Source organism: Bufo bufo, chromosome 10 (genome assembly GCF_905171765.1).
Source record: "Bufo bufo chromosome 10, aBufBuf1.1, whole genome shotgun sequence".
NCBI lineage: Eukaryota > Metazoa > Chordata > Amphibia > Anura > Bufonidae > Bufo > Bufo bufo.
This window is the reverse complement of record NC_053398.1, coordinates 16235792-16260387: the sequence shown is the minus strand read 5'-3', so window position 1 is coordinate 16260387 and position 24596 is coordinate 16235792. Positions and strand designations below refer to the sequence as shown.

The window sequence follows — 24596 nt, the reverse complement described above, 5'->3', positions numbered from 1 at the left end:
CGCGATTAATATATTCGCGATTCCAATATTCGCGCCCAACACTAATATTGTGCAACTGATATGACAATGGGTGTAGCTGATAACATAGAGAGAGGAGAAGCCTGTTCTAGGAAAGGATTGGGAAGTATTAATTAATTGCAAATTTGCATCTACTTAGTTAATAGAAAGAAAAGACCTGCTGTCATCTTACCACGCTTGCACAGTCCGTTATTCCTTTGGTGCACAGCGATGCGAGATAACTATCTCCATTAGCTAATGCACGGTTCAAAAAGCGTCGGCTAATGGAGATGGTTTTATCTGACGTCATTCGGACATAAAGCTCCTACTGGATTCTCTGTAGTCTTCTCAAAGCTTTAATGCTATAACTTGTGCCACTACAAATCCCAGCATTCCCTGATACTAGCTGACGAGTCCCAGTTTAGGACCACCGGTATATGGTAATGTATGGAGTGAAGGAGCATGCTGTTTGCTTACAAAACTTACTTGACTGAAGAGGCCTTTTATAAATAAACGAACATAGAAACGAAGCCGGCAGTGTAAACAATGGGTGCGTTCATTCCAGTTGCCATGGTGACCTCCTAGGACACGCATATCTCGCCCTGTAATTGGGCTTCTTTTATTTATATTTTGTTAGGAAAACAGATCGGGAAGCTTATTAAACTTTATTTGTACGTTAGTCATACACAAGACCAAACTTACTAAACATCCTTGTTGGAAACTTCCAGGTCATTTAAGCCAGCCCCCCCCAGGAACCCCCCAAACCTGCCAGGACCACCCACATATAAGATGGGCTTATGAAAGCCCCACCCATTTTAAGAATAGGACAGTCCAAATTTGTCTAGACAGACACTAAAACTTAGGGACTGTTCATGCAAATGTGGGACTGTTGACAACCACGTAAGACCCTCATGATTTCATGGTGAATGTAGTATTACATGATAGACATTCTGATCAATGGCCATAAATGCGGTAAAAAATAAAAAAACATTTATAAAGGGGTTTCTAAAGTTGAGAACCCCTCTTAACAGGACAGAGGAACACCCCTTTAACCATGCTCCAAAAAATTGCCATTGATATTGAAAATATCCACTGTTTACCCATCTGACTGCCTCGAAGGGGGTCTTCCCATCACAGAAAGCAATGGTATATATCCCCAGGATATGCCATCATCACTTTCCAATCAGTCCAACGGATGGGACCCCCATCAATCCTTAGCGTGCCTAGCATCAGTGATGGCAGTAACCCCATTAAGCTAGGGCTGAGCGGCAACTTTGGCTAGATCATACGGTCAAAGACTGGAACATAGTTCTGCCACATTGCAACTAGTGAAAGGTAACAGGGTTACATTGTGACCTGAAATTTTCCACAACTCAACTTGACAGTTGCAAGAAATCCAGCTGGTATGGTGTCGGGTCGCCACAACTTGATGGTTGCAATTCGACCCCGTTCACTTTCACTGGTTGCGGTGTAGACGTTTTCTAGCACCTGTCATATTAATCTTAGCATTTTGTGTTCTCCTTCCTGTAGAAAAGAAAACCTGTCGACCTGAAGCTCGCCATGGGCGACATGATAGAGAAGTTAAAGGAGAAATGTGCCAACTCCAAAGTAAGTGAAAGTGCCCCTATGTGTCTTGCCCCCTGTTTTGGTGTGCCCCGCTGCCTCTCTTGTTTTCTGCAATGTTCCATGCTGCCTGGGAAACTGTTATGAAACCCTTAACATGTGGGCTCTGGATACCATTCAAGTGGCGTCTTTGCTCCTTTTCAGTCCTCTGTCGTCTTCTGTATAATTAATGGGTTCATTGGGACATATTTAATTCAGTCGCTAAGGAACACAACATGCAGTTCTTCTTCCAGCTGCCTGAGACATTAAAGAAAAGTCATCCAAACTCCTAGATCCCCTGCATTTCTTAATTCTGATCCATACTGCTATTGTGCAGACAGAGTTCAAATAGTTTTCACCCTGGGGGGAGCTTTCTCAGGTTCTCACTGTTGCCCCCTGCTAGGTAATGCACTTTGTATGAGTCACTGAGTTGGGGAAGGAAAGTGGTGACTGCTCTGACCACATTAAGGTACTTTCACACTGGCGTTACTCTTTTCCGGCATACAGTTCCGTCCAAGGGGTTCAATGCCGGAAAAGAACAGATGAGTTTTATCCCCATGCATTCTGAATGGAGAGTAATCCGTTCAGGACGCATCAGCAGGGCCGGTACAAGGCAGGGGCCGAAGGAGCGGGTGCCCTGGGCGCTACCATTTGCGGACAGGAGGGGGGCGCAGGTGAAGTGCCAGCAGTGTACAGCTTCACTGTACCACATTAGCCAAGCTACCACATTAGCCAAGCGCCACCCCCCCCCCCCCATGGAGGATTCATTTGGTTGATACCACCGGCGTGCGCCGTGTGACGTCACGCGGCTCACGCCGGAGGCGAGGTGTGAGGTGAGAGAGGGAGGACTCGCGCAGCCTACAGGGAGCTGTGTCGGCGCGTGAAGAACAAGCCACGAGGAGCCTGCCTTCACTAGCTGCTACTCACACACAGACTGTAAAAAGTAAGAAAATAATGTAATACAAATAACAAACTAATTTTTTTATTAAAAAAATTATGGTCATCTCAGTCCAATCAAAGTCCCACAGTCCTTTGTTCTATTGCTTTAAGTATATTCTTGTTTTGAAACAACATTGATTCTTTCTTAAAAACGGGGGGGGGGCGCAGTTTGCCATCTTCGCCCTGGGCACCAAATGGCCTTGTCCCAGCCCTGCGCATCAGGATGTCTTTAGTTCAGTCATTTTGACTTTTCAGGACGGAGATAATACCGCAGCATGCTACAGTTTTATCTCCGGCCCAAAAAACTGAACACTTGCCTGAATGCCGGATACGGCATTTTTTTCCATAGGAATGTATTGCATTCAAATTGCCTCATTGACGGATCCGGTATCCAAAGACCTTTAAAAATGTGAGAAAAAAAAATACCGGATCCGTTTTGCCTGATGACACCGGAAAAACGGATCTGGTATTGCAATGCATTTTTCTGACTGATCAGGCATTTTTCAGACTGATCAGGATCCTGATAAGTCTGAAAAATGCCTGATCAGTCAGAAAAAATTACATGCGTTTGCATACAGTTTGCCTGATTAGGCAGGCAGTTCAGGCAACGGAACTATCTGCCGGAATCAAACAACGCAAGTGTGGAAGTCTTAGGCCTCTTTCAAACGGGCGTTGCGGGAAAAGGTGCGGGTGCGTTGCGGCAACATGAACGATTTTTCCGCGCGAGTGCAAAACATTGTAATGCGTTTTGCACTCGTGTGAGAAAAATTGCGCATGTTTGGTACCCAAACCCGAACTTCTTTACAGAAGTTCGGGCTTGGGATCGGTGTTGTGTAGATTGTATTATTTTCCCTTATAACATGGTTATAAGGGAAAATAATAGCATTCTTAATACAGAATGCTTAGTACAATGGTGCTGGAGGGGTTAAAAAAAAATAAAAAAATAATTAAACTCACCTTAATCCATTTGCTCGCGCAGCCGGCATCGCTTCTGTCTTCATCTTTGCTGTGTGCAGGAAAAGGACCTGTGGTGACGTCACTCCGGTCATCACATGATCCATCACATGATCCATCACCATAGTAAAAGATCATGTGACGGACCATGTGATGACCGGAGTGACGTCACCACAGGTCCTTTTCCTGCACACAGCAAAAAAGAAGACAGAAGAGAAGCCGGGCTGCGCGAGCAAGTGGATTAAGGTGAGTTTAATTTTTAATTTTTTTTTTTTAACGCCTCCTGTATTCAGAATGGTATTAGTTTCCCTTATAACCATGTTATAAGGGAAAATAATAATGATCGGGTCCCCATCCCGATCGTCTCCTAGCAACTGTGCGTGAAAATCGCACCGCATCCGCACTTTCTTGCGGATGCTTGCGATTTTCACGCAACCCCATTCATTTCTATGGGGCCTGCGTTACGTGAAAAACGCACAAAGAGGAGCATGCTGCGATTTTCACGCAACGCACAAGTGATGCGTGAAAATCCCCGCTCGTGTGCACAGCCCCATAGAAATGAATGGGTCGGTATTCAGTGCGGGTGCAATGCGTTCAACTCACGCATCGCATCCGCGCGAAATACTCGCCCATGTGAAAGGGGCCTTAGGCTACTTTGACACTTGCGGCAGAGTGATCCGGCAAAACGTATGCAAACTGATGGCATTTGTAAGACTGATCAAGACTGGCATTTGTAAGACTGTCATCCGGCAAAATGGATCCGGCATTTATTTTTTTCACCTTTTTTTTCGGTTTGCGGTTTTCTCTTTTGCCTGATCAGTCAAAATGACTGAACTGAAGACATCCTGATGTATCCTGAACGGATTGCTCTCCATTCAGAATGCACGGGGATATGCCTGATCAGTTCTTTTCCGGTATTGAGCCCCTTTTGACAGAACTTAGTGCCGGAAAAGAAAAACGCTAGTGTGAAAGTACCCTTACTGGTTTAGAAAAAGTTGTTGACACGCTCTAGGACCATTCAACCATTAGCGGGATCAGCTAAGATTAAAGGGGGTATTCCCGTTAGATTAAGTTATCTCCAATCCGCAGGAGATCACGAGAACGGAGGTCCCATACTCCCTGCAGCCCCTTGGGTGCACCTAGCCTTTCTGCTGCCTGAGGCGAAAACTGAAACGGCGCCCCCTCCTCCCCAATGACAATTTCTTAACTTAACCCCTTCCCTTTCTTGCCCCTACCTGGTGCTGCCTGAGGCAAGCGCCTCACCCGGCCTCATTGGTGGTGCGCCCCTGAAATGGCTGGTCGCACATGCGCATGGAAATGAATGGAGCGGTCACACACATGTCTGATTAGCCTCTCCGTTCTTTTCAGGGGGCTGCAGGGGGTACAGGGCCCCCTTTCTTGTGATCGGTTGGGGTCCCAGCGGTAGGACCCTGTGAGAAATGGACAACCTTTTATTATCCGTGTATGTTTTTATATCTATGTCGTGGGATTGTATAGATTTTTATGCCACTCTATAACTGTCTGTACAAAGCCGTTCAGTCTGGGAATACATTTGGAATATGTATTACCTTTGGAGGAAATCAGTTTATCACATGAATGTTATAAATTGGCCCTTTGCAAGTGGTAATGAAGATGTTTCCTGGAAATGCATACCCTCAGACAGAATGGCAGCTCCCCCAGCAGAGGTCCAGAAGGACTTCCAGAAGATGAAGAAAATATATCATAAGCCATAACTCATCCCTGGTACAACTCACCTACTAAATATTGTAATAATTGCATTCTGTATAATGTGAACATGGTAGGGAGTCCATATACTCCCCCCTGACAGCCAGCGTTCCCGCGTAATGAGAAACTCTCATTCCGGGACCCCTACACTGGTCATATTTGGTATCAGAATGATCAGCCTGATGAAATTGCTAAAAAGGAATAAAAATGTGGGATTTGGAACCTTTCATTGAAACAATTTGGGGATCCGATCAACATTGGGTTGTGTTCCATGTTCTCCTGTCCTGGAACCAGAACGGACTCCGATCACACAATTCGTTGAGTAGTAAGAACCTTTTTGTTTTTATCCTTTTATTATTATAACTGTTTTGTGCACCTTTATGTATCTCGCTTATTTCTTTTAATTTTTTGTAACTAAGTACTGTACCCTTCTTAGTACTTTAAAGCACATCTTCAATGGTTTTGTGCCCTCAATGAGCCAGTAACCTCTGTTTTTAAGTTTATGAGTGTGGTTTGCGTTACTGTGTATTTGCTACAAGTGCGACGCACGGGCAACGGCCATGGGTTCCTTAAAGTAAATGTTTTTCGTGATGCCAGTTGCAGTGAAGCAACAAGGGCACAGGGCCCTTTTTAGTGATACTGTGGATGGTACCCAGGTGTAGGAATGCCAGAGTGGTATAATGCCTATAATGCCCCTTAATGTTTTGTGCACGTGTCACGGTGCTCCTACCTGGATACGCTGGATCCCAGGCGTTGTCGTCCGAAGCAGAGCAAATAGGGTGAATAATTGAAGGATTTGAAGAAATAAATTGAGTCCAGACTTTGTGATGAAGTTGAATAACCACTTTACTTGGCATAACCATTTCTCCAACAGTTTGCAGACTTTATCTTGGTTCCCAGCAGGCTTTGGCATTAACTGTGGCAGGCAAACTCCTCTCTACTACATCTGTTGCTCTCTGGCTCTGCTGTGCTGACAAGCTGGCTGTATAATTTAGCTTTCTCTTTTGGTGTTGCAACTTCTCTCTGTAGTTGGACTCAGAATTATGCTAATCCAGGGAGTCTCTCTCTCCTGGCTCCTGAAGCTCTAAGCTTCTGCCTCCATATCCAGCTGAGCTGAAGGTGCTCCAGCTGGCCTAGGAAAGGCACGTCCAACAGGGACATGCACCTGCTGCACACCCTCCCTTGGCAAGGGGTAAACTAGAACTTTCCCCTAGCAGGGGGTAAGCTAGACTGACTAGAACTGGTCTCCACCCTTCCTGCAGGCAGTGGGACACGCCCACCACACCACAGAGAAGGGTGTTAGAATGGAAGGAAAGGCTCCATTCTCTGTCCCTGTAGCTCTGCCATTTATGCTGCCACCTGCTGGTGAACCAAGCATATTACAATTGAACACACAACAGTTACATGGAAAGAGATATGCACATTATATAGGATCTGGAAATAAATGCACAGATGACATTAGGTTAACCAACAAAGACAGTAGCGGGGTGCAGAAGTGGTAATGCCACTCTGGGGCGTTACACAAGTGTGGCCTGTTCTACTGTGAGCCTCCTTGCGAGTGTTTTTCTGTGAGCTTATAATTAATTGGCATATTAATTTAAATGTCATAGATGGCAGCATGTTGGGGTGCTTGAAAGGCTCTGTCGGAATCTGATCTAGTTTCAATCTGAGTCTTGTGTGCAGACAGGGGTGCATCACCAATGAGACCAGGTGAGGCGATCGCCTCAGACAGCACCAGGCAGGGGCAAGAGGGGGCAGCAGAAGGGCCATGGGCCATGAGTGTCGTTAAAAGATATCAACAGTATCCCCCATAACAGGGACCTCTACAGCACCCCGCCCCTTTAACAGTGAACTCCACAGCCCCTCACCCCTTAACACTCACCCCCCCACCACCACCACAGTGCCCCGCCTCCTTAAAATAGGACCCCTACAGCAGCCCATCCCTTTAACTTTGACCTTCACAGCAGTCTCCCCTTTAACAGTGAGTTTCACAGCACCCCACTCCCTTGACATTGACCTCCTCAGGGGCCCGCCCCCTTAACAGTGACCTATACAGCACCCCGCCCCCTTAACAGTGACCTATACAGCACCCGCCCCTTAACACTGACCTCCTTAAGGGACTGTCCCCTTATCTGTGACCTCCACAGTACCCTGCTGACTTAACAGTGACCTCTACAGTGCCCTCCCCTTTAACAGTGACCTCCACAGCGGTCTGTTCCCATAATAGTAGCATCCACAGTGAATGCCCCTTTAACAGTGATCTTTACAGTGCCTGCTCCTTTAACAGTGTCCTCCACAGCAGCTTCCCCTTTAATAGTGGCCTCTGCCCCTTAACAGTGACCTCCACAGCAGCTGCCCCTTTAATAGTGGCCCCTGCCCCCTTGACAGTGACCTCAACAGCGCCCTGCCCCTTTAAGGCTAGGGCTACATGACGACATGTGTCGCACGACATTTTGTTGTACCAATGTCATGCAACAATTTTTATAATGATAGGCTATGGTGTCACACTGCGACACAACAGCCACAAAAAAATCCATCCAAGATGGATGCATGTAGCAGTGTAGTTGTGCCCTATGTATCGTGCGACTTATTGTCGTCGTGTAGCCCTAGCCTAAATCTGACCTACAGCAGTGAAGAAAAAAGGCTGGGTTGTTATGGAAACCTGGAGTAAAACTGTGTGTATTTGGAGACTAAGGGCCTGCGAGCTTCTATTGGCTGATAAGGGACATGTGACCGTGTGTACGGCAGTTGGGATATGAAGAGAAAGACTTGCAGGCTTGTATTGGCTATGCAGGTCATTTTTTGGGAATATCTCAGGAACGGTACGTCCTAGAGAGTCGTGACCCGGTCTAAAACCTTCCCAGACACCTGATGTACCTGTGTGCCAAATTTGGTGAAGATCGGTCTAGTCATTTGGTCACGCATAAAGAACAGACAGGCAGAAACTCATTTTTATATATATATATATATATATATATATATATATGTACAAATCTACAAAACCCCTGCTTTCTTACCTACCTCCAAAGATAATTTTCTGGGAACCAATATATGATTACTACATATAGATCAAGGCTGATCTACATATCAAGGTTAATAGGAGCTCCACCTAGTGGTGGCTGCAGGCAGTCAGAATTGTATCATACTTATGTGCCATGTATCAGGATATTTGGATGATTTTCTACTAATGGCCACCACTCTGCTTATCTTCCTGGAGACTCTAAGCCCTAAATGATTCAGTGTCATCACTCCTGTCATAAATTACATTACTCCTGTAACAAGTATCTTACCATATTTAGGGCTCTTTTTGGTGCTGAAGACCAGTACTTCTTTGCAGGGGTCACCTCTGAAGATCAGGAGATGGTTTATTCTGCACCTCATTTTGTCTCATGGATGATCCGATCTGCTGCAATTGCCTTTTTAACCCCAGGCTTTTTTTCCCATTGGTGACCAGTAACCACTGTGAACACAGAGTTGTTTTTGTATGGACACATCGCTGCGTCCAAATTATACAGAAAAAACCCCCATAAAAACCAAGAAGCGGAAAAATAAATAAATCACAAATCATCAATATGCAAATGAAGATACAAGGTCTTCTCGTGAATGTGGCCTCTATCATCTGATAGTCTGATTCATATTCCAGGGACACAACTGCCTAATAACCAGGTCTCTAGGACTGAGTAAAAATAACAAATTAGGATACTCCTCTCATTATGGGTAGAAGTATAGAAACAGCACAGTTCATGGGCCCTGTGTCTAAAGGGCCAATGTTAGTGGGGTATGATGATCCAGTACCATGGGTCAATGGTGGTAAACCGGGTTTGGGTAGAGACTGCAGCTTTGGTGACGTAGAGGATCCAGGTCTGTTTTGGTAATGTCAGACTGAAGGTCAGGGCGATCTCTTGGCCCATCACAGACTCGGCATGTCGTGAAAGATATGGAGCCACTAATTGACCTTTTTGGGAAAGCCTGTGACCCTGCCATTCTGCAGGCAGGATATCAGATGGTCTCTCATCACATTGTGCTGGAAGATCGCCGTGGGTTCTCCTTCATCTGCCAGAGACTCAAAGTCATGCTATGGAGAAAACCTCAGTCATAGGTGTTTCTCTGCTGATCCATGTTAAGAATTTTTAGATGTTTCAGGGGCTCATTCTCTTTTATTGTTACATTGTACTCATTTTGAACAAATTTTTTTTTTTTTTAATTGGATGTGGTCCGTGTTGCATGGGCATTTTTTCAATGGTCCACATTTTGTGGCCAAGTATAGGACATGTCATATGGATCTGCATCTGTATGTCTTTTTGCAAAGAGATAGAATATCTCCTATAGGGCTCGTTCACACGAACGTGTGAAGCCCGTGCTGGTCCGCAATGTACGGGCACCGTCTGTGGGGCAGCCGCATGGGGATCGTGGACCCATTCACTTGAATGGGTCCGCGATCCCTCCATTCCGCAAAAAGATCATGGTCTATCTTTTTGCGGTGCGGCGGCCGTGAAATGGAACCCCAGGAAGCACTCCGTAGTGCTTCCGTAGTGTTCCGTTCCGTGCTTCCGTTCCACATCTCTGGATTTGCGGACCCATTCAAGTGAATGGGTCCGCATCCGTGATGCGGAATGCACACGGAACGGTGCCTGTGCATTGCGGATCCGCAAATGCGGTCCGCGATACAGCAACGGTCAGCACACGTTCGTGTTAACGAGCCCATACTTGGCTGTAAAGTGTGGTTCATTGACCCATTAAAATCAATGAGTCTGCAAAAAAAAGGATGCGACATGGACGTTACATGGACCTTATCTGTATTTTGTGGATCCGTGTTTAGCAGACCACAATATACATACGGATGTGTGAAGGACTTCCATGTGTTTCCTGGTCCATACGGCTGCACCCCAAAAGATAGAACATGTCCTATCTTTGGCCACCTCTTGCGGATAGTGGACCCATTGAAGTCAATGAGTATGCACCTCGATGCGGGGTGCCCACGGCCAATGTCCGTCTTTTGCAGATTCACAGTTTGTCGTCCGCTAAACGGACAGGTTTGTGTGAATGGGGCCTTATTGTGACAAAAAAAGAAAAAACTGTGGACCAACATTTGAATTCCAATTCCAGAGACATACAGTACATCCATTTCACCTGTAAATCTCCCCTAAAATACCATAAATGTCCCTTAAAGGGAGTGTCTCCCCAGGAAATTCTCTGTTGCACCCAGCACAATGCCTTGTAGGACTATCTTGGGTGAATGTAATGATGCCTTTCACTTGACGATCCGTTGCTTCACTCTGAAGTAAAAGTGCTTTTAATCCATATGCAAATAAGCAATTGAGTGTACCCCAAGGGCTGACCCAAGCCACTCTGTGCACCCTTGCTCCTACTTCTTCATTAGCCATCCCCTCCCTCTCCTTCTTGATTGGCAGGGCCAAGCAAGAGGACTATTCAAGAACCTCACCGTGTTCATCAAGAAGGAGAGGGAGAGGCTGGCAGAAGAAGGAGGAGGAGTAAGGCCCCTTTCACACGGGCGAGTATTCCGCGCGGATGCGATGCGTGAGTTGAACGCATTGCACCCGCACTGAATACCGACCCATTCATTTCTATGGGGCTGTGCACATGAGCGGTGATTTTCACGCATCACTTGTGCGTTGCGTGAAAATCGCAGCATGCTCTATATTCTGCGTTTTTCACGCAACGCAGGCCCCATAGAAGTGAATGGGGTTGCGTGAATATCGCAAGCATCCGCAAGCAAGTGCGGATGCGGTGCGATTTTCACGCACGGTTACTAGGAAACTATCGGGATGGAGACCAGATCATTATTATTTTCCCTTATAACATGGTTATAAGGGAAAATAATAGCATTCTGAATACAGAATGCATAGTAAAATAGCGCTGGAGGGGTTAAAAAAAATTAAATAAAAATTTAACTCACCTTAGTCCACTTGCTCGCTCAGCCTGGCATCTCTTCTGTCTTCATCTTAGCTGTGTGGAGAAACAGGACCTGTGGTGACGTCACTCCGGTCATCACATGATCCATCACATGATCTTTTACCATGGTGATGGATCATGTGACGACCTGAATTACGTCACCACAGGTCCTGTTCCTACAATCAGCAAAGAAGGAGACAGAAGGAGATGCCGGCAGCGCGATCAAGTGGACTAAGGTGAGTTAAATTATTATTATTATTTTTTTAACCCCTCCAGCGCTAGTTTACTATGCATTCTGTATTCAGAATGCTATTATTTGCTATTATTTTCCCCTATAACCATGTTATACAATCTACAGAACACCGATCCCAAGCCCGAACTTCTGTGAAGAAGTTCGGGGTTGGGTACCAAAAATGCACGATTTTTCTCACGCGCGTGCAAAACGCATTACAATGTTTTGCACTCGTGTGGAAAAATCGCGCGTGTTCCCGCAACGCACCCGCACATTTTCCCGCAACGCCCGTGTGAAAGAGGCCTAAGGGTGCACTTAACTGCTCCTTAGCTTATGGATTAAAAATACTTTTATCCAGAACGTGCAGTACCCCAGAATAGGATACTTGCAGACTGTTATTATTATACAATGTTATTTAATATGTTAATGCATTGTATTGCACCCCTATAGTTCTGTATGGATTAGTCGGGGTTAAAAATCCTTACTCTGCCCCTGTTGGAAGATATCACTTGATGGTGCGGAGGATCCAAAGGGAAACCAGCAATCTCCATTGCCTTACAATGGCGTCCGTTTGGGTTCTGTCCATTGGCAGTAAAAAAATAGTGCCGCCCTACTCATGTTGTCAAATGTGGGCTCTAAAAGCCTTTACGTGAACAGTACTGGGTGCATCAAAGAGGGGCCCTTACTTCTTAAAGAAACAGCTCACTTCTGCCAGTAATTTCACAATTAGAGATGAGCATCGTCACGAAGCACATTTCTTTGTAATAAGCGGGTGCAATGACGGGGAACGGCATCACTGATCGCGGCATCTGAGACAAAAACATAGTGCTTTCAGGGGTTAATCTGTTAAAAAAAAATAATAATAATACTTACCTTATCCATTTGAGCAAGAAGAGGCAACGCTCGGCGATCTTGATTGAAGATCCCGCGCGAAATGACGTCATCACGCTGGCTGGCGTGGTAGTGTGGTGATATGTCACCGCGCACCAGATTTCACGCAGGATCTTCAATCAAGATCTTCGCGCTCAAATGGATGAGGTGAGTATGATTTTTTTTTTTTTATTGATTCGTTACCACGAAGCATGAGGAAATTCGCGCCAAATCAAATTTTCCCTGAAATTCGGATCTAAGTATCCGAAGTGGACTCAACACTACTCACAATCCTTATAATGATTCCAGCATTTCTGACTTTTTCCTACTTGCTGACGGTAAACCTTCCCGCACCGCACATTTTGCCGGTGATGATTTTTCTTTTTCCTTGTTCCTGGGCCCAGCGTGCTCCTCCATTATTTGATTCATCCCCGCAGGATAAAGGTTTGAGAGAATTGATGTTAATGTAGTTTTATAATTGATGTGTTCACTTGCCATTAGCGTTTGATTGGTGCGGTCCGAGATGTCGGGATGTTTCCTCACGGCTCTGCCCCGCTACTGATTGATGATTTAGGTCAATTGAAAGGTTCTCTGTCGAGTTCAAATTCTGAAAAATTGCAAATTGAAAGTCGTTGTAGGACAGAGGCTCGTGGGGAATGAAGTTGCTGCTCTCACAAAACTGCGGGATCTCCACTCTTCACAGCTTGAGAGCAATGCAGACTCCTGGCACGAAGGCAGCGCTGACAGCGGGATGAATCTATTGCTGCACATACAGTGGCGGCTGGAGAAAATATTAGAAAATAGCAATTTCTAATAACATGAAATCATTACAATTGAAGCCCAAATCACGAGACGTTCATAAACGATACCCTACCCTGGTCCACCCGGGAACACTTCAAAATTGGCAGGGGCAATCTTTAAAATGCAAATCTGCATAAATGCCTCCCTTTTTTACTTTGAAAGGTCAATGGAGCGATATGTATTATTATAGCATAGTTGCCAACTGTCCCGAATTTGCCAGGACTGTCCCTGATATTCAAGCAAATTTGCATTGTGCCGAGCCAAAAATGGGTGCTGACAATGCAAACCCTGCCCACATGTGGACGTTTCTGGGTGGATTAGGGGCGTTCCTAGGACAGGGCTTATATGCCCCAATTTTACCAACTGAAATTTTCGGAAGTCCCTTAGAGATGAATGGAGAGCACATTGTGCAAGCACCATTTGCTTCTATGGGTCTCCCGGAGATAGCTGAGCCAGCCCATGGAAATAAATGGAGGGCAGCTCAGCATGCGGAGCTGCTCTCCGCTCACTTTGGGGAGAGGTAGGACCCACACCTATCTGACATTCGTGGCATATCCTAGCGATATGCCACCAATGTCTAAGATGAGACAGTCCCTTTAACAAGGACATGAGGACCAATAACTGAAGATTCTCGCTCATGGACCCCCTCATTTTCATTTATCAAGAATTTAACTGAGATTCGCTCCAGGGTTTGGAATCTTATCTTTCTTTTAGAAAATGTAAACCGGCCTGGAAACTATAACAGCTTCTGCCAAAACCAAACACACGTAGACGTGAGGGTGGCACGATAGCACCCCTCTAATCTGATGACGAAGAGCACATGTTATTACTGGTATTTACAGGCATTAGACACGGGGGTGGGGGGGGGGGGGCGTTGGGAATTTCTGTAATGATAATAAATACTTCTGCCTTCACTTTGTGAAATATTCTGCATACCAGTCATGATAAACCCAGGAACACATGGAAAATGTTACATTAAAATTGGAAAGCCACTCCTAAAAATGCCACTTTTTTAATTGTAGATTTAGAAAATAGCCAGGTTGGCGTCGGTAGTATTTCTGCAGTGCACTTCTCGTTCATTTCTATGGGACTTCTGAAAATAGCCACACGCATTGCTCGCCTATTTCGACACTGGTAAAAACAAATAAAGAGCTGCCCCGCATGCGCGGTCTGCTCTCCTTCACTTTTCTACAGATAGGTGTGGGTCCAGGAGGTGGAACCCGCACACCTATCAGACATTGGGCACATATTTTAGCAATTAATTACATGGGCCAACCTCTTTAATGACAGGTAACATTCCCCCCTCAGAGTCCTTCAGTTAATTAACCCTTAGATCCTTTCCTTAGATCCATCAATTTTGCTATGTATTCAGTTTCACTAATGTAATGAGGACAGAAGCTATGGCTTCCAAGTTATGATCGGACAGATTTCAGTTTTCCATGGTATTTGGTTTTGATTGGTTCTCCCTAATTTCTAGGCGTACTGGTACTGGTATGCTTCAAATATATGCCTCGACTGACAGATAGATACTTTACCCTGTGTTTTAGGCTTAAAGAGATTTTCTGCTGTGGATAATGCCTGTTTTTTAGAAGGTCCCCCGAAGACAAGATGATCAAAGGTTATCTCACACCTGGAACCCTCAATAATCAATTGTAATCTGTGTTGGAACCTTGCAGCACCGGCTCAATTAAAGGGATTCTCCGGGAATTAAGAAAATAAAAATACTTAAATATTACTTTATTATAAATATATTCCCAAATACCTTTCATTAGTTATAATGGCTCGTTTTGTTTAGGGAGCAATCATCAGGAGAAAAAAAATGGCTGCCGTCCTATTAGTACATACAAAACCTGTCCTCATCACATGGCAGTACAAGTTACTTCACAGCACTGAGCTAAAGAGCTGCCTCATCCTCCTCTCTGCTCTACTTGATTATAAGATCTTCAGCTGAATCTCTGTAGGAAAGGAGTTCATGAAGTACAGAGAGGAGGTGGGGATTTGGCTGATGAGTAGCAGCACTTGTATGCAGCCTCCATTACCACATTACCACCGTCTGTCCTGTCCGTCCTCTCTGTACTTCATGTCTCCTCATGAACTCCATTCCTACAGAGATTCTGATAAAGATCTTATCATCTGTATTCAGGATCATAATCCCTGACAAGCAGAGCAGAAAGGAGGATGAGGCGGCTCTTTACCTTAGTGTTGTGAAGAAACTTGTCCTGTGTGTGATTTGGACAGTTTTTGTGTGTACTAATAGGACGGCGGCCATTTTTTTTCTCCTGATGATTGCTCCCTACACAAAACAAGCCATTATAACTAATGAAAGGTATTTGGGAATATATTTATAATAAATTAATATTTAAGTATTTTCATTTTCTTAATTCCCGGAGAACCCCTTTAAAGAACGTTTGTTCCTAATAATCTGCCTGTCTAAAGGTGCCACAGATCACCCAATGAACAAGCGAAACGCTCGTTCATCAGGTGAAATGATCAGAGGTTCCTGGGCAGCAGGTCATGCTGTCTAAACAGCAATGATTTTGTATGGGGACAAGTGACAGCAGTAGCAATTGCACGTCCTCATAATGTGGAGGTGATCTCTAAATGTAAATGTAGGACTTCACCTCCACTTAACGAGCAGTCAACTGTCGGGAAGAAATGCTTCCTTCCTGACAATCGGCTGCACCTCGGGTAGTCTAAGTCTGTGATGGCTAACCTCAGGCACTCCATCTGTGGTAAAACTACGACTCCCAAGATGTACACTTACTTGGCTATTCTCAGAACTCCATAGAAATGAATGGAGCATGCTGGGAGTCGTAGTTTCACCACAGCTGGAGTGCCAGAGGTTAGGCATCAATGGTTCAAGTGCAGCATTACCCTACAGCACCTCCACAGGGTTAAGCATTACATGGTTTCTGTAGCACTCAACATTAGGTGCTGGGTTCTTCAGATAGATATTCTAGATCGCTCACAATGTCAAATACTTGGGCTGAGCTCTTCTTTTCCTGTTGTCTCACAGATCACACGAGCTGAGCTGAAGATTTTTATACAGAAAGAATTCGATTACATGAAGAAATTGGTGCATGAAGAAGAGAAAAAAGCCTTGCACTTTGTGGACCTTAAGGAAGCTGTGGCCTCTGCTCATGTGACTGAGGCCCTAGCTGAACTCAATGTCCACATGTCCAAGCTAATGGCTGAAATGGCAGAGATCACCCAACAACTCAACAGCTTTAACCAACTGGTAATGCAAAAACCTGAGGTAACCACACTCTGTGTGTCCATGTTATCTTCATTTTGAGCCTGTGGGGGTTCGACTGCTAGGACTACCACCAATCACAAGAATGGGGGTCCGGTGTTTCTTCATATGAATAGAGCTGTGGTCGAGCATGCATACTGCCACTCCATTCCTCTCTGTCAGACTACTGGAGATTGCTGACTGCTGTACCTGGTTTCTTTCGAGCAGTCCAATGAAGATGAATGGAGCAGCAGTGTGTATGCTCAACCTTTGCTCCATCATATGAGGAGACACAAGGCCCCCATTCTCATGATCAGAGGGGGTTCCAGCAGTCAGACCCCTACTGATCAAAAACTTTAATCCTGCAGATAAGGGGTAAGTTTAGAACTTGGCACAACCAATTTATGATGGGTAAAAGTGGGTCTATAGATCCCTTAATGTCCTCCAGTACACCACAAATGAAGCCAAAATTGGTCATGAGCAGGGGCGGATTGGCCATAGACCCTACAGGGAAATTTCCCGGTCCTCGTCTCTGCCTTTGACCTGGTACATAATGAACTCTCAACAGCAATTAACGCTGTGAGAATCAGGCACTCATGTACCCAGCCAGTAACCGCACATGCCCTCCTGAACTCAACTGCTGTGGCCCGAACCCCACCTCCAAAGTCCCCTGCTCCATAGACAACATGAGGAGGAGGACAGAAGATAGTAGCTATTGATAGCCACCACAGAAGGCCAGCTTTTGGGGCAGTATATTGCGCTACACTGTGTTATTTGGTTCTGCTGGGATGGTATTTTGCACTATGGTATTGTTGACCCCCTCCTACTGTTTATTTGGACCCGCCTACAAAATGGGGCCACTTTTAGTTTTTGTTTTTTTTCAGGGCCACTTTAAGTTCCCAGTCCGCCCCTGGTCATGAGCCACCTGGGAGTCAGCTAAGGAAATATTACAACTGTAAACTGTTAAAGGCTATAAACACCTTCATGTGCAATTTTTTTGGTTAGAATATTGCATTTTATGTATTTTGGGCTAAAAAATGTTTTTCAATTGGTCTTCATTAAACATTTTCAACAGTTTTTGTTCTACATGGTTAAGTTTCAGTCTAACTGCAGAGTATCTTGTTTTACCCGTACACTCAACCTGTCAGGCTGCTGCTCTGAGAACTCAATGTATAGACCTTATCTCTGAATTCCTGACAGCTCTTAAACAGTGATGGCCAGTTCCCCGCGAACATAACCGGGCTGCCATCTTAACTCACAAGTCCGGCGAGGCACAGGTAAGCCCTTACCTGTGCCTGTGCTGTGAGCCGGTCTGAAACAAATGCGGTCAGCGGGAGCAGGCAGTTCCGAGAACAGCCGCCGGGGGCCTTCATCATCGGGCTGTTCTCAGAACTGCCTGCTCCCGCTGACCGCATTTGTTTCAGACCGGCTCACAGCACAGGCACAGGTAAGGGCTTACCTGTGCCTTGCCGGACTTGTGAGTTAAGATGGCAGCCCGCATGTGTTCGCGGGTGAACACGGCGAACTGGCCATCACTGCTCTTAAACACTCATTTAAGCCAGTATGGTAAGAATTTAGCTATAATGAGTGTTTATGAGCTGTCAGGAATGAAATAAAACATTTGCCTCAAAGGTGTTCATAGCCTTTAAACAGCATATCATATAACCATACTGGGAGAAAAGATTGTTGTAAAATGTTTTTTGTGATATTGATATCTTTTGCATTGGCCATAAGTATTGATGGTTGAGGGTCCAATTTCGGCTATCCCCTCCAATCAGCTGAATGAAGTGGCTACATCACTCCCCAGCCTCATTCGAGGTTAACAGGACTGAGCTGAAGTACAGGACACAGCCACAATCATTTGAATGGTGCTGAGCCTGGGTAAACAATGAAGAAGACATGTAGCAGACCCTTCATTATGCTGATTGTGGAGACATTGGGCCCTGCACCATCACTGATCAATTATTAATATAAAGGTCCCAGGAAACACCTTTAAAGGGGTTATCCAAATATACATTATACTTACCTGCTCCCCGGCACCCGCATCACTCCAGATCCCTGTACGGCCACCACTGCAGCTCCCCATTGCGCGGATCAAAACAATCCGGCGATGATGGTGATCAGCCTCACGGGGGCTCGTCCCCATCTCGGCCTGCTATTGGCTGCTCCTCCCCTTCCCCCCTGGCGGCAGATGTTTTTATCTGCGTGATGCAGTGGCAGCCATGCAGGGACCTGGAGCGACGTGAGTGATGGGGAGCAGGTAAATATAATGTATATGAGGGGCACCGGCATTTGGGGGGATTTTATAGAATTCGGATAACCAGCAGTTTTGACCATGCTAAATTGCTGACAGCTCTACAGTAGGTATCTGCTAGGGAGAACAGTACAAACATAGCTTTTGTGGAGTTTTTATCATCAGGAGTAGTGTGAATATGAACTTTTATTCTGCCAGGCAGAGCTTTATGGTAATGAAGGCTCTGCAAAAGGTATGCCTGTATTATCAGCATGGTCAAAACTGCTGACAGACTCTGTTTAAGTGAAAAAAAAAAAAAGTCAGTACATATATTATGAGAATTCATTCGACCTTAAAGGAATATTCCCCAAAGTCCTAGCCTTAGGCATCAGATAGCTGGCTGCAATGGCATCCTGATGAGGATTATCCTGCTCCTTTTGCTGGTGTTGTAAAGGTTGCCATAGATGCACAGATAATGTAGCTGATAGGACATTCATGTCAATGAGCTGTTGGAATTGTGTTCTCTGCAGGTGATCAACATCGCTGATTCCTACTTCCTTTGAGGGTAATACAAGCCCTGTGATCTGAGCTGTTTTACACAGGGAAAATTTTTTAACTCAAAAAGCAAAAACTCTCATCCCATATAGATTGCTCTAAGCAATTATTCTGTTAAAGAAAAAAAGTCTAATTCTTATAGGAACAAGGCAATCGCACACAACATATAGAAATGTGTATATAAAGAATATAAATAATAAAATGAATCATATATAAATAATAATACAAATAATACATAATATATAAATGAATATATAAATAACATAGTAACATAGTACATAAGGCCGAAAAAAAGACATTTGTCCATCCAGTTCGACCTGTCATCCTGCAAGTTGATCCAGAGGAAGGCAAAAAAAAAAACATGTACATATAAATGATAATATAAATAATATAAATAACAAGTAATATATAGCAGTTAAAGGGGTTATTCAATTCTTGAAAATGGCCCCCCTTGCTAAATATACTTACCCGGCTCCCCGCTCCCTGCGCCGCTCCTGGTCCCCGCACCGCTTGCCGGATGTTGTCATTCGGGCACGGGGAGAAGCAGCAGCGGCGGTGCGGGGACCAGGAGCGGCGCAGGGAGCGGGGACCCGGGTAAGTATATTCAGCGTGGAGGGTCTGTCAGTGCTCATAAAAATAGGTATTATATGATAAACACATAAATATTGGCACAACATATGATTCTGTAAAATCTCAAAAAATGGCATTGTTTCACAAAATGTTTTAGCGTGTGTCAAAGAGTGATATTTTGTGTTACAAAATAAAATTCTGTGACCCAGAATTGTGCTCTATGCCATAAAATGGAACGCTGCTCCACTTGCTCACATTTTAATACTTACATTATATTTCTTACTTTCATTGTATTAGGAACCAATTACGTATCTAAAGGTCCTTTAATGTGGACCAATAATCAGGCCAATTATGGGGGATGAGCGTTCCCAATAATTGCTGGCAATCACCCGATGAATGAGCAAATACTTGTTCATAAGGGGAAGCGTGTCCTTCTGTCATTGTGTCTGTACAGCAGACTGTTGTCACGGCCATGGCTATGACCGTGACTCCTGAACCGCATGCGGTTGTCAGCGGTTTTCATTGGTGTTCAATCACAGGTGAGGGCTGTGGTATTGGCCTCACCTGTGGTTGCCGCTGGCAACAGTATGTATGTGGCAGCGTAGCAGGCTGAGCTGTGCCATGCAGCTCGCTACGCTGCGCATGCGGTTTTGTGTGTGATGTGTGGATGTGTGCACTGTGTTTTATGTTATTGTGTGCACGTTCCCTTTAAGTGGTGTTTTCCCTTCCCTGGTGTTGGAAGGGTTAATCTCCTTCCTAGTGTGTGTGTGCACTGGGTGTGTCCGACTGTGGGGTGTGGCTTCTTGGCCTATAAAGCCTCACTGCTTTTGCAGGCCTTCAGGTTGCTTCAGCCATGCTTAGCTGAGAGCAGCCTCATGTCTTTATTACCTGCCAGTAAGAGCCACCCCTGTGGTCATAAACCTTAATGTCATAACCATAATGTCGCTTTAAGTTATTTCTAGTTATGTGTGATGTCCGTGTGATGTTTTATATGTGATTTTGTGCAGCTATGGATCTGGGTCCCTGTGTAGGGATGCGTTTGTGATCTGCACCCTGCTAACACAGGGATCCAGTCAGCAAGGCTGTGGCAGGTAGGTGGAACACTTTGTTCACCTGCCATATCCATAGAGCTGTTTATGTCTCCCCTTTTCCTGCAGCTTGGCCGTTGAGACTCCTGCTCCTCCGTGTCTAGGAGGAGTGGGCTTGTCTTACTCAGCTCCTAGGTGAGGGTCATCTTGAGGGCTAGCAGGGACTTTTAGGTTCCGGAGCATGGGCCCTCCTACCATCAAGGTTGGCTCATGTAGCTAGGAGCCAGGGTCAGGTTAGGGATGCGTTTAGGAGGTGACCTGCTCCCTAATCCTGTCTTCATGGCCAAGCAGCCGTAACATCACCGGGCTCCACACGGCTGAGGATTTCCCCCATCCTCAGCCGTGACAACTGTACTGGCTAAACACTGGTCTGCTGCCCAGTAACCAAGATTGTCTATGGGGACAAGCCACCTCTCTAGCCATCGCTTGTCTCCACACAACGGAGGTGATTGCTGAACGTAAATGCAGCCCTCATCGCAACTGACGATCAAGCAATTATCGGGAACGTCCAGCTCGTTCAAGATAATTGCCTGACAAATCAGTCCATGTAAAAGGACCTTTACTTGAGTCATATACAGTACAGACCAAAAGTTTAGACACACCTTCTCATTCAAAGAGTTTTCTTTATTTTCATGACTATGAAAATTGTAGATTCACACTGAAGGCATCAAAACTATGAATTAACACGTGTGTCACGGAACCATGAACCAGACGTACAACAAGAGATAAGTGAAAATAGAAGGCTTTATTGAAAATAAAGCTGTAAAGCAAAAGTCCAAACGGATGGTGAAACCGAGCAGAGTCTTTGCGAAGCCAGAGGTCAGGAACCAGAAGGGTAGTCAGACGAAGCCAGGATCAGGAACCAGCAGGGTAGTCAGACGAAGCCAGGATCAGGAACCAGCAGGGTAGTCAGACGAAGGCAGGATCAGGAACCAGCAGGGTAGTCAGACGAAGCCAGGATCAGGAACCAGCAGGGTAGTCAGACGAAGCCAGGATCAGGAACCAGAAGCAGCAGCAGTCTTAGAAGCATGTGAACACAAGAGGACCAAGCAAGGAACTAAAGCCACAGACCTCCTATATATATGAGCTAGGCATCCAGCTCCTCCCAGGGGAAGGAGGAGCCGCAGGGTGGAAGGCTACAAGAAACCCAGGACCCAAGATGGCCGCCAGCACATGTCAAACGAAGGAGAGCAGCAAGCAGGTAAGACCATGACAGTACCTCCCCCTCAAGGGCCCCTCCTCCGCGGAGCACAAAACGGTTTCTGAGGGAAGCGTGCGTGGAAGGCTCGGAGCAAGGCAGGAGCATGGACATCTGCGGAGGGAACCCAGGAACGCTCCTCTGGACCATAACCACGCCAATGGACCAAAAACTGCAACCGACCGCGGACCAGGCGTGAGTCCAGGATATTGCTCACCTCATATTCCTCACGATTGCCCACTTGGACCGGACGAGGCCGAGGAACCGAGGAAGTGAAACGATTACACACCAGTGGCTTCAACAGGGAGACATGAAACACGTTGGAGATCCGCATGCCAGGAGGAAGCGCAAGGGCATAGGCTACCGGGTTTACCCTGCGAAGCACTCGGAAGGGACCAACAAAGCGAGGCGCCAGCTTGGGAGTGGGCACTCGAAGGTTGAGGTTGCGGGTGGACAACCATACACGGTCTCCGACCTGGTAGGAAGGAGCAGGCGCACGTCTGCGATCAGCCTGGAATCTCTGGCGCTGCGCAGAGACCTCAAGGGACTTCTGGATCTGTACCCAAGAAGCACGTAGGACGGAAAGGTGATCCTCCACAGCCGGAATATCCTGGGGAGAGAATACCTCCGGTAACACGGCAGGTTGGAACCCATAATTGGCCATGAAGGGAGACGTCCCAGAGGAAGAGTTCACCGCCGTGTTCCTGGCAAACTCAGCCCAAGGCAGGAGGTCAACCCAATTGTCTTGGTGATCGGAGACATAGCAACGAAGGAATTGCTCCAAGGCCTGATTGGATCGTTCTGCGGCCCCATTGGACTGAGGGTGGTAGGCCGAGGAGAAGGAGAGATGAATCCCCAACTGGGAGCAAAAGGCGCGCCAGAACCTGGACACAAACTGACTCCCCCGATCCGACACAATCTCCTTAGGCAAACCGTGCAACCGGAAGACCTCCCTGGCAAAAATCGTGGCCAACTCTTGTGCAGAGGGTAACTTGTTGAGAGGAACACAGTGGCACATTTTGGAAAACCGATCCACAATCATGAGAATGACCGTATGGCCTCGGGATGCAGGGAGGTCCACAATGAAATCCATCCCCAGGTGTGACCATGGGCGCTCCCCGGTGGCTATGGGTTGCAGAAGGCCCAACGGAAGGTGCCGAGGGGACTTACTCTGGGCACAAACGGAGCATGCCGCTACATATGCGGCGATGTCGGAACGTAGGGAAGGCCACCAGAACAGACGTGAAACAGCCCAGGACAGCTGATTCTTTCCAGGATGCCCCGCGGTCTTGGAGTTATGGTAGGTTCGCAACAACCGAGTGCGCAACTCCTCAGGCACAAAACATCTGCCGTTGGGTCTCCCAGAGGGAGCACCAGATTGAGCCGCCAAAATCTGCTCACCCAGGGGAGAGGTCAGGCTGGTGCGAATGGCGGCCAGGATCTGATTCGGAGGTATGACCGAAGTCGGAATCGACTCCTCCCTGGACAGCTCGGAGTACTGCCGTGATAAGGCATCCGCCCTGATGTTCTTGGAACCGGGTAGGTAGGAGACCACGTAATTAAAACGTGACAAGAACAGAGCCCATCTGGCCTGACGTGGTGTCAATCTCTTGGCCTCAGAAAGGTAGGTCAGATTCTTGTGGTCCGTCAGGATGAGAACCGGAACCACCGAACCCTCGAGCAAGTGCCTCCATTCTTTAAGGGCCTGCACGATGGCCAATAACTCCCTGTCACCAATCTGATAGTTGCACTCCGCGGAAGACAGTTTCCGGGAGTAAAACCCACAAGGAAGCAGAGGACCCTCTGGTGTTCTACGCTGAGACAGAAGGGCGCCTACTCCCGTCTCAGACGCGTCCACCTCGAGGACAAAGGGCAACCCATAGTTGGGATGCGACAGAATCGGAGCCGACACAAAGGCGGACTTTAGGGCCTCAAAAGCTCGGATGGCCTCGAGCGGCCAGACCTGGGAATTACTGCCCTTCCTGGTCAGATCCGTGAGAGGCTTGGCCAGCATGGAAAAGTCCCTGATGAACTTCCGATAATAATTGGCGAAGCCCAAAAAGCGCTGCAGGGAACGAAGACCACTGGGCTGGGGCCACTGTAAGACAGCCGAAACCTTCTCAGGATCCATGGAAAACCCCTCAGCGGAAATGATGTAACCTAAGAAGGTTACCTGGGATCGGTGAAATTCGCATTTCTCAAGCTTACCGAACAGCTTGTTCTCTCGTAACCGTTGCAACACTCGTCTGACATCCAGAATGTGGGCCTCCATGGATTCAGAATATACCAAGATGTCATCCAAATAGACTACCACACACTGCTGCAACAGGTCACGGAAAACATCGTTGATGAATTCCTGAAAGACTGCGGGCGCATTGCACAACCCAAAGGGCATAACCAAGGATTCGTAATGACCGGTCCTGGTGTTAAACGCGGTCTTCCACTCATCGCCCGCCTTGATCCTTACCAGGTTATATGCCGCCCTCAGGTCGAGTTTGGTAAAGACCGTGGCCCCTTTAAGGCGATCGAACAGCTCGGAAATCAAGGGTATCGGGTAAGCGTTCTTGATCGTGATGCGATTGAGACCCCTGTAATCGATGCAAGGCCTCAACTCACCGCCCTTCTTTTTCACAAAGAAAAATCCAGCCCCTGCCGGGGACGAAGATTTGCGAATGTGTCCGCGTGAA

At 46.4% G+C, this 24596-nt stretch overlaps 1 protein-coding gene across 2 annotated transcripts in view; it reads left to right on the top strand.

The window, feature by feature from the left end:
- The window catches only part of TRIM44 (tripartite motif containing 44), an 86692-nt gene that overhangs the window by 7469 nt on the left and 54627 nt on the right, over window positions 1–24596 (top strand). Inside the window, exons 2-3 of one of the 2 annotated variants that reach the window (XM_040409272.1) lie at window positions 1528–1605; window positions 16050–16271. In XM_040409272.1, coding sequence (XP_040265206.1) covers window positions 1528–1605; window positions 16050–16271 — 300 coding nt within the window. Of the gene's footprint in view, window positions 1–1527; window positions 1606–16049; window positions 16290–24596 lie in introns of both variants that reach the window. The other variant, XM_040409271.1, reaches the window with a different exon arrangement.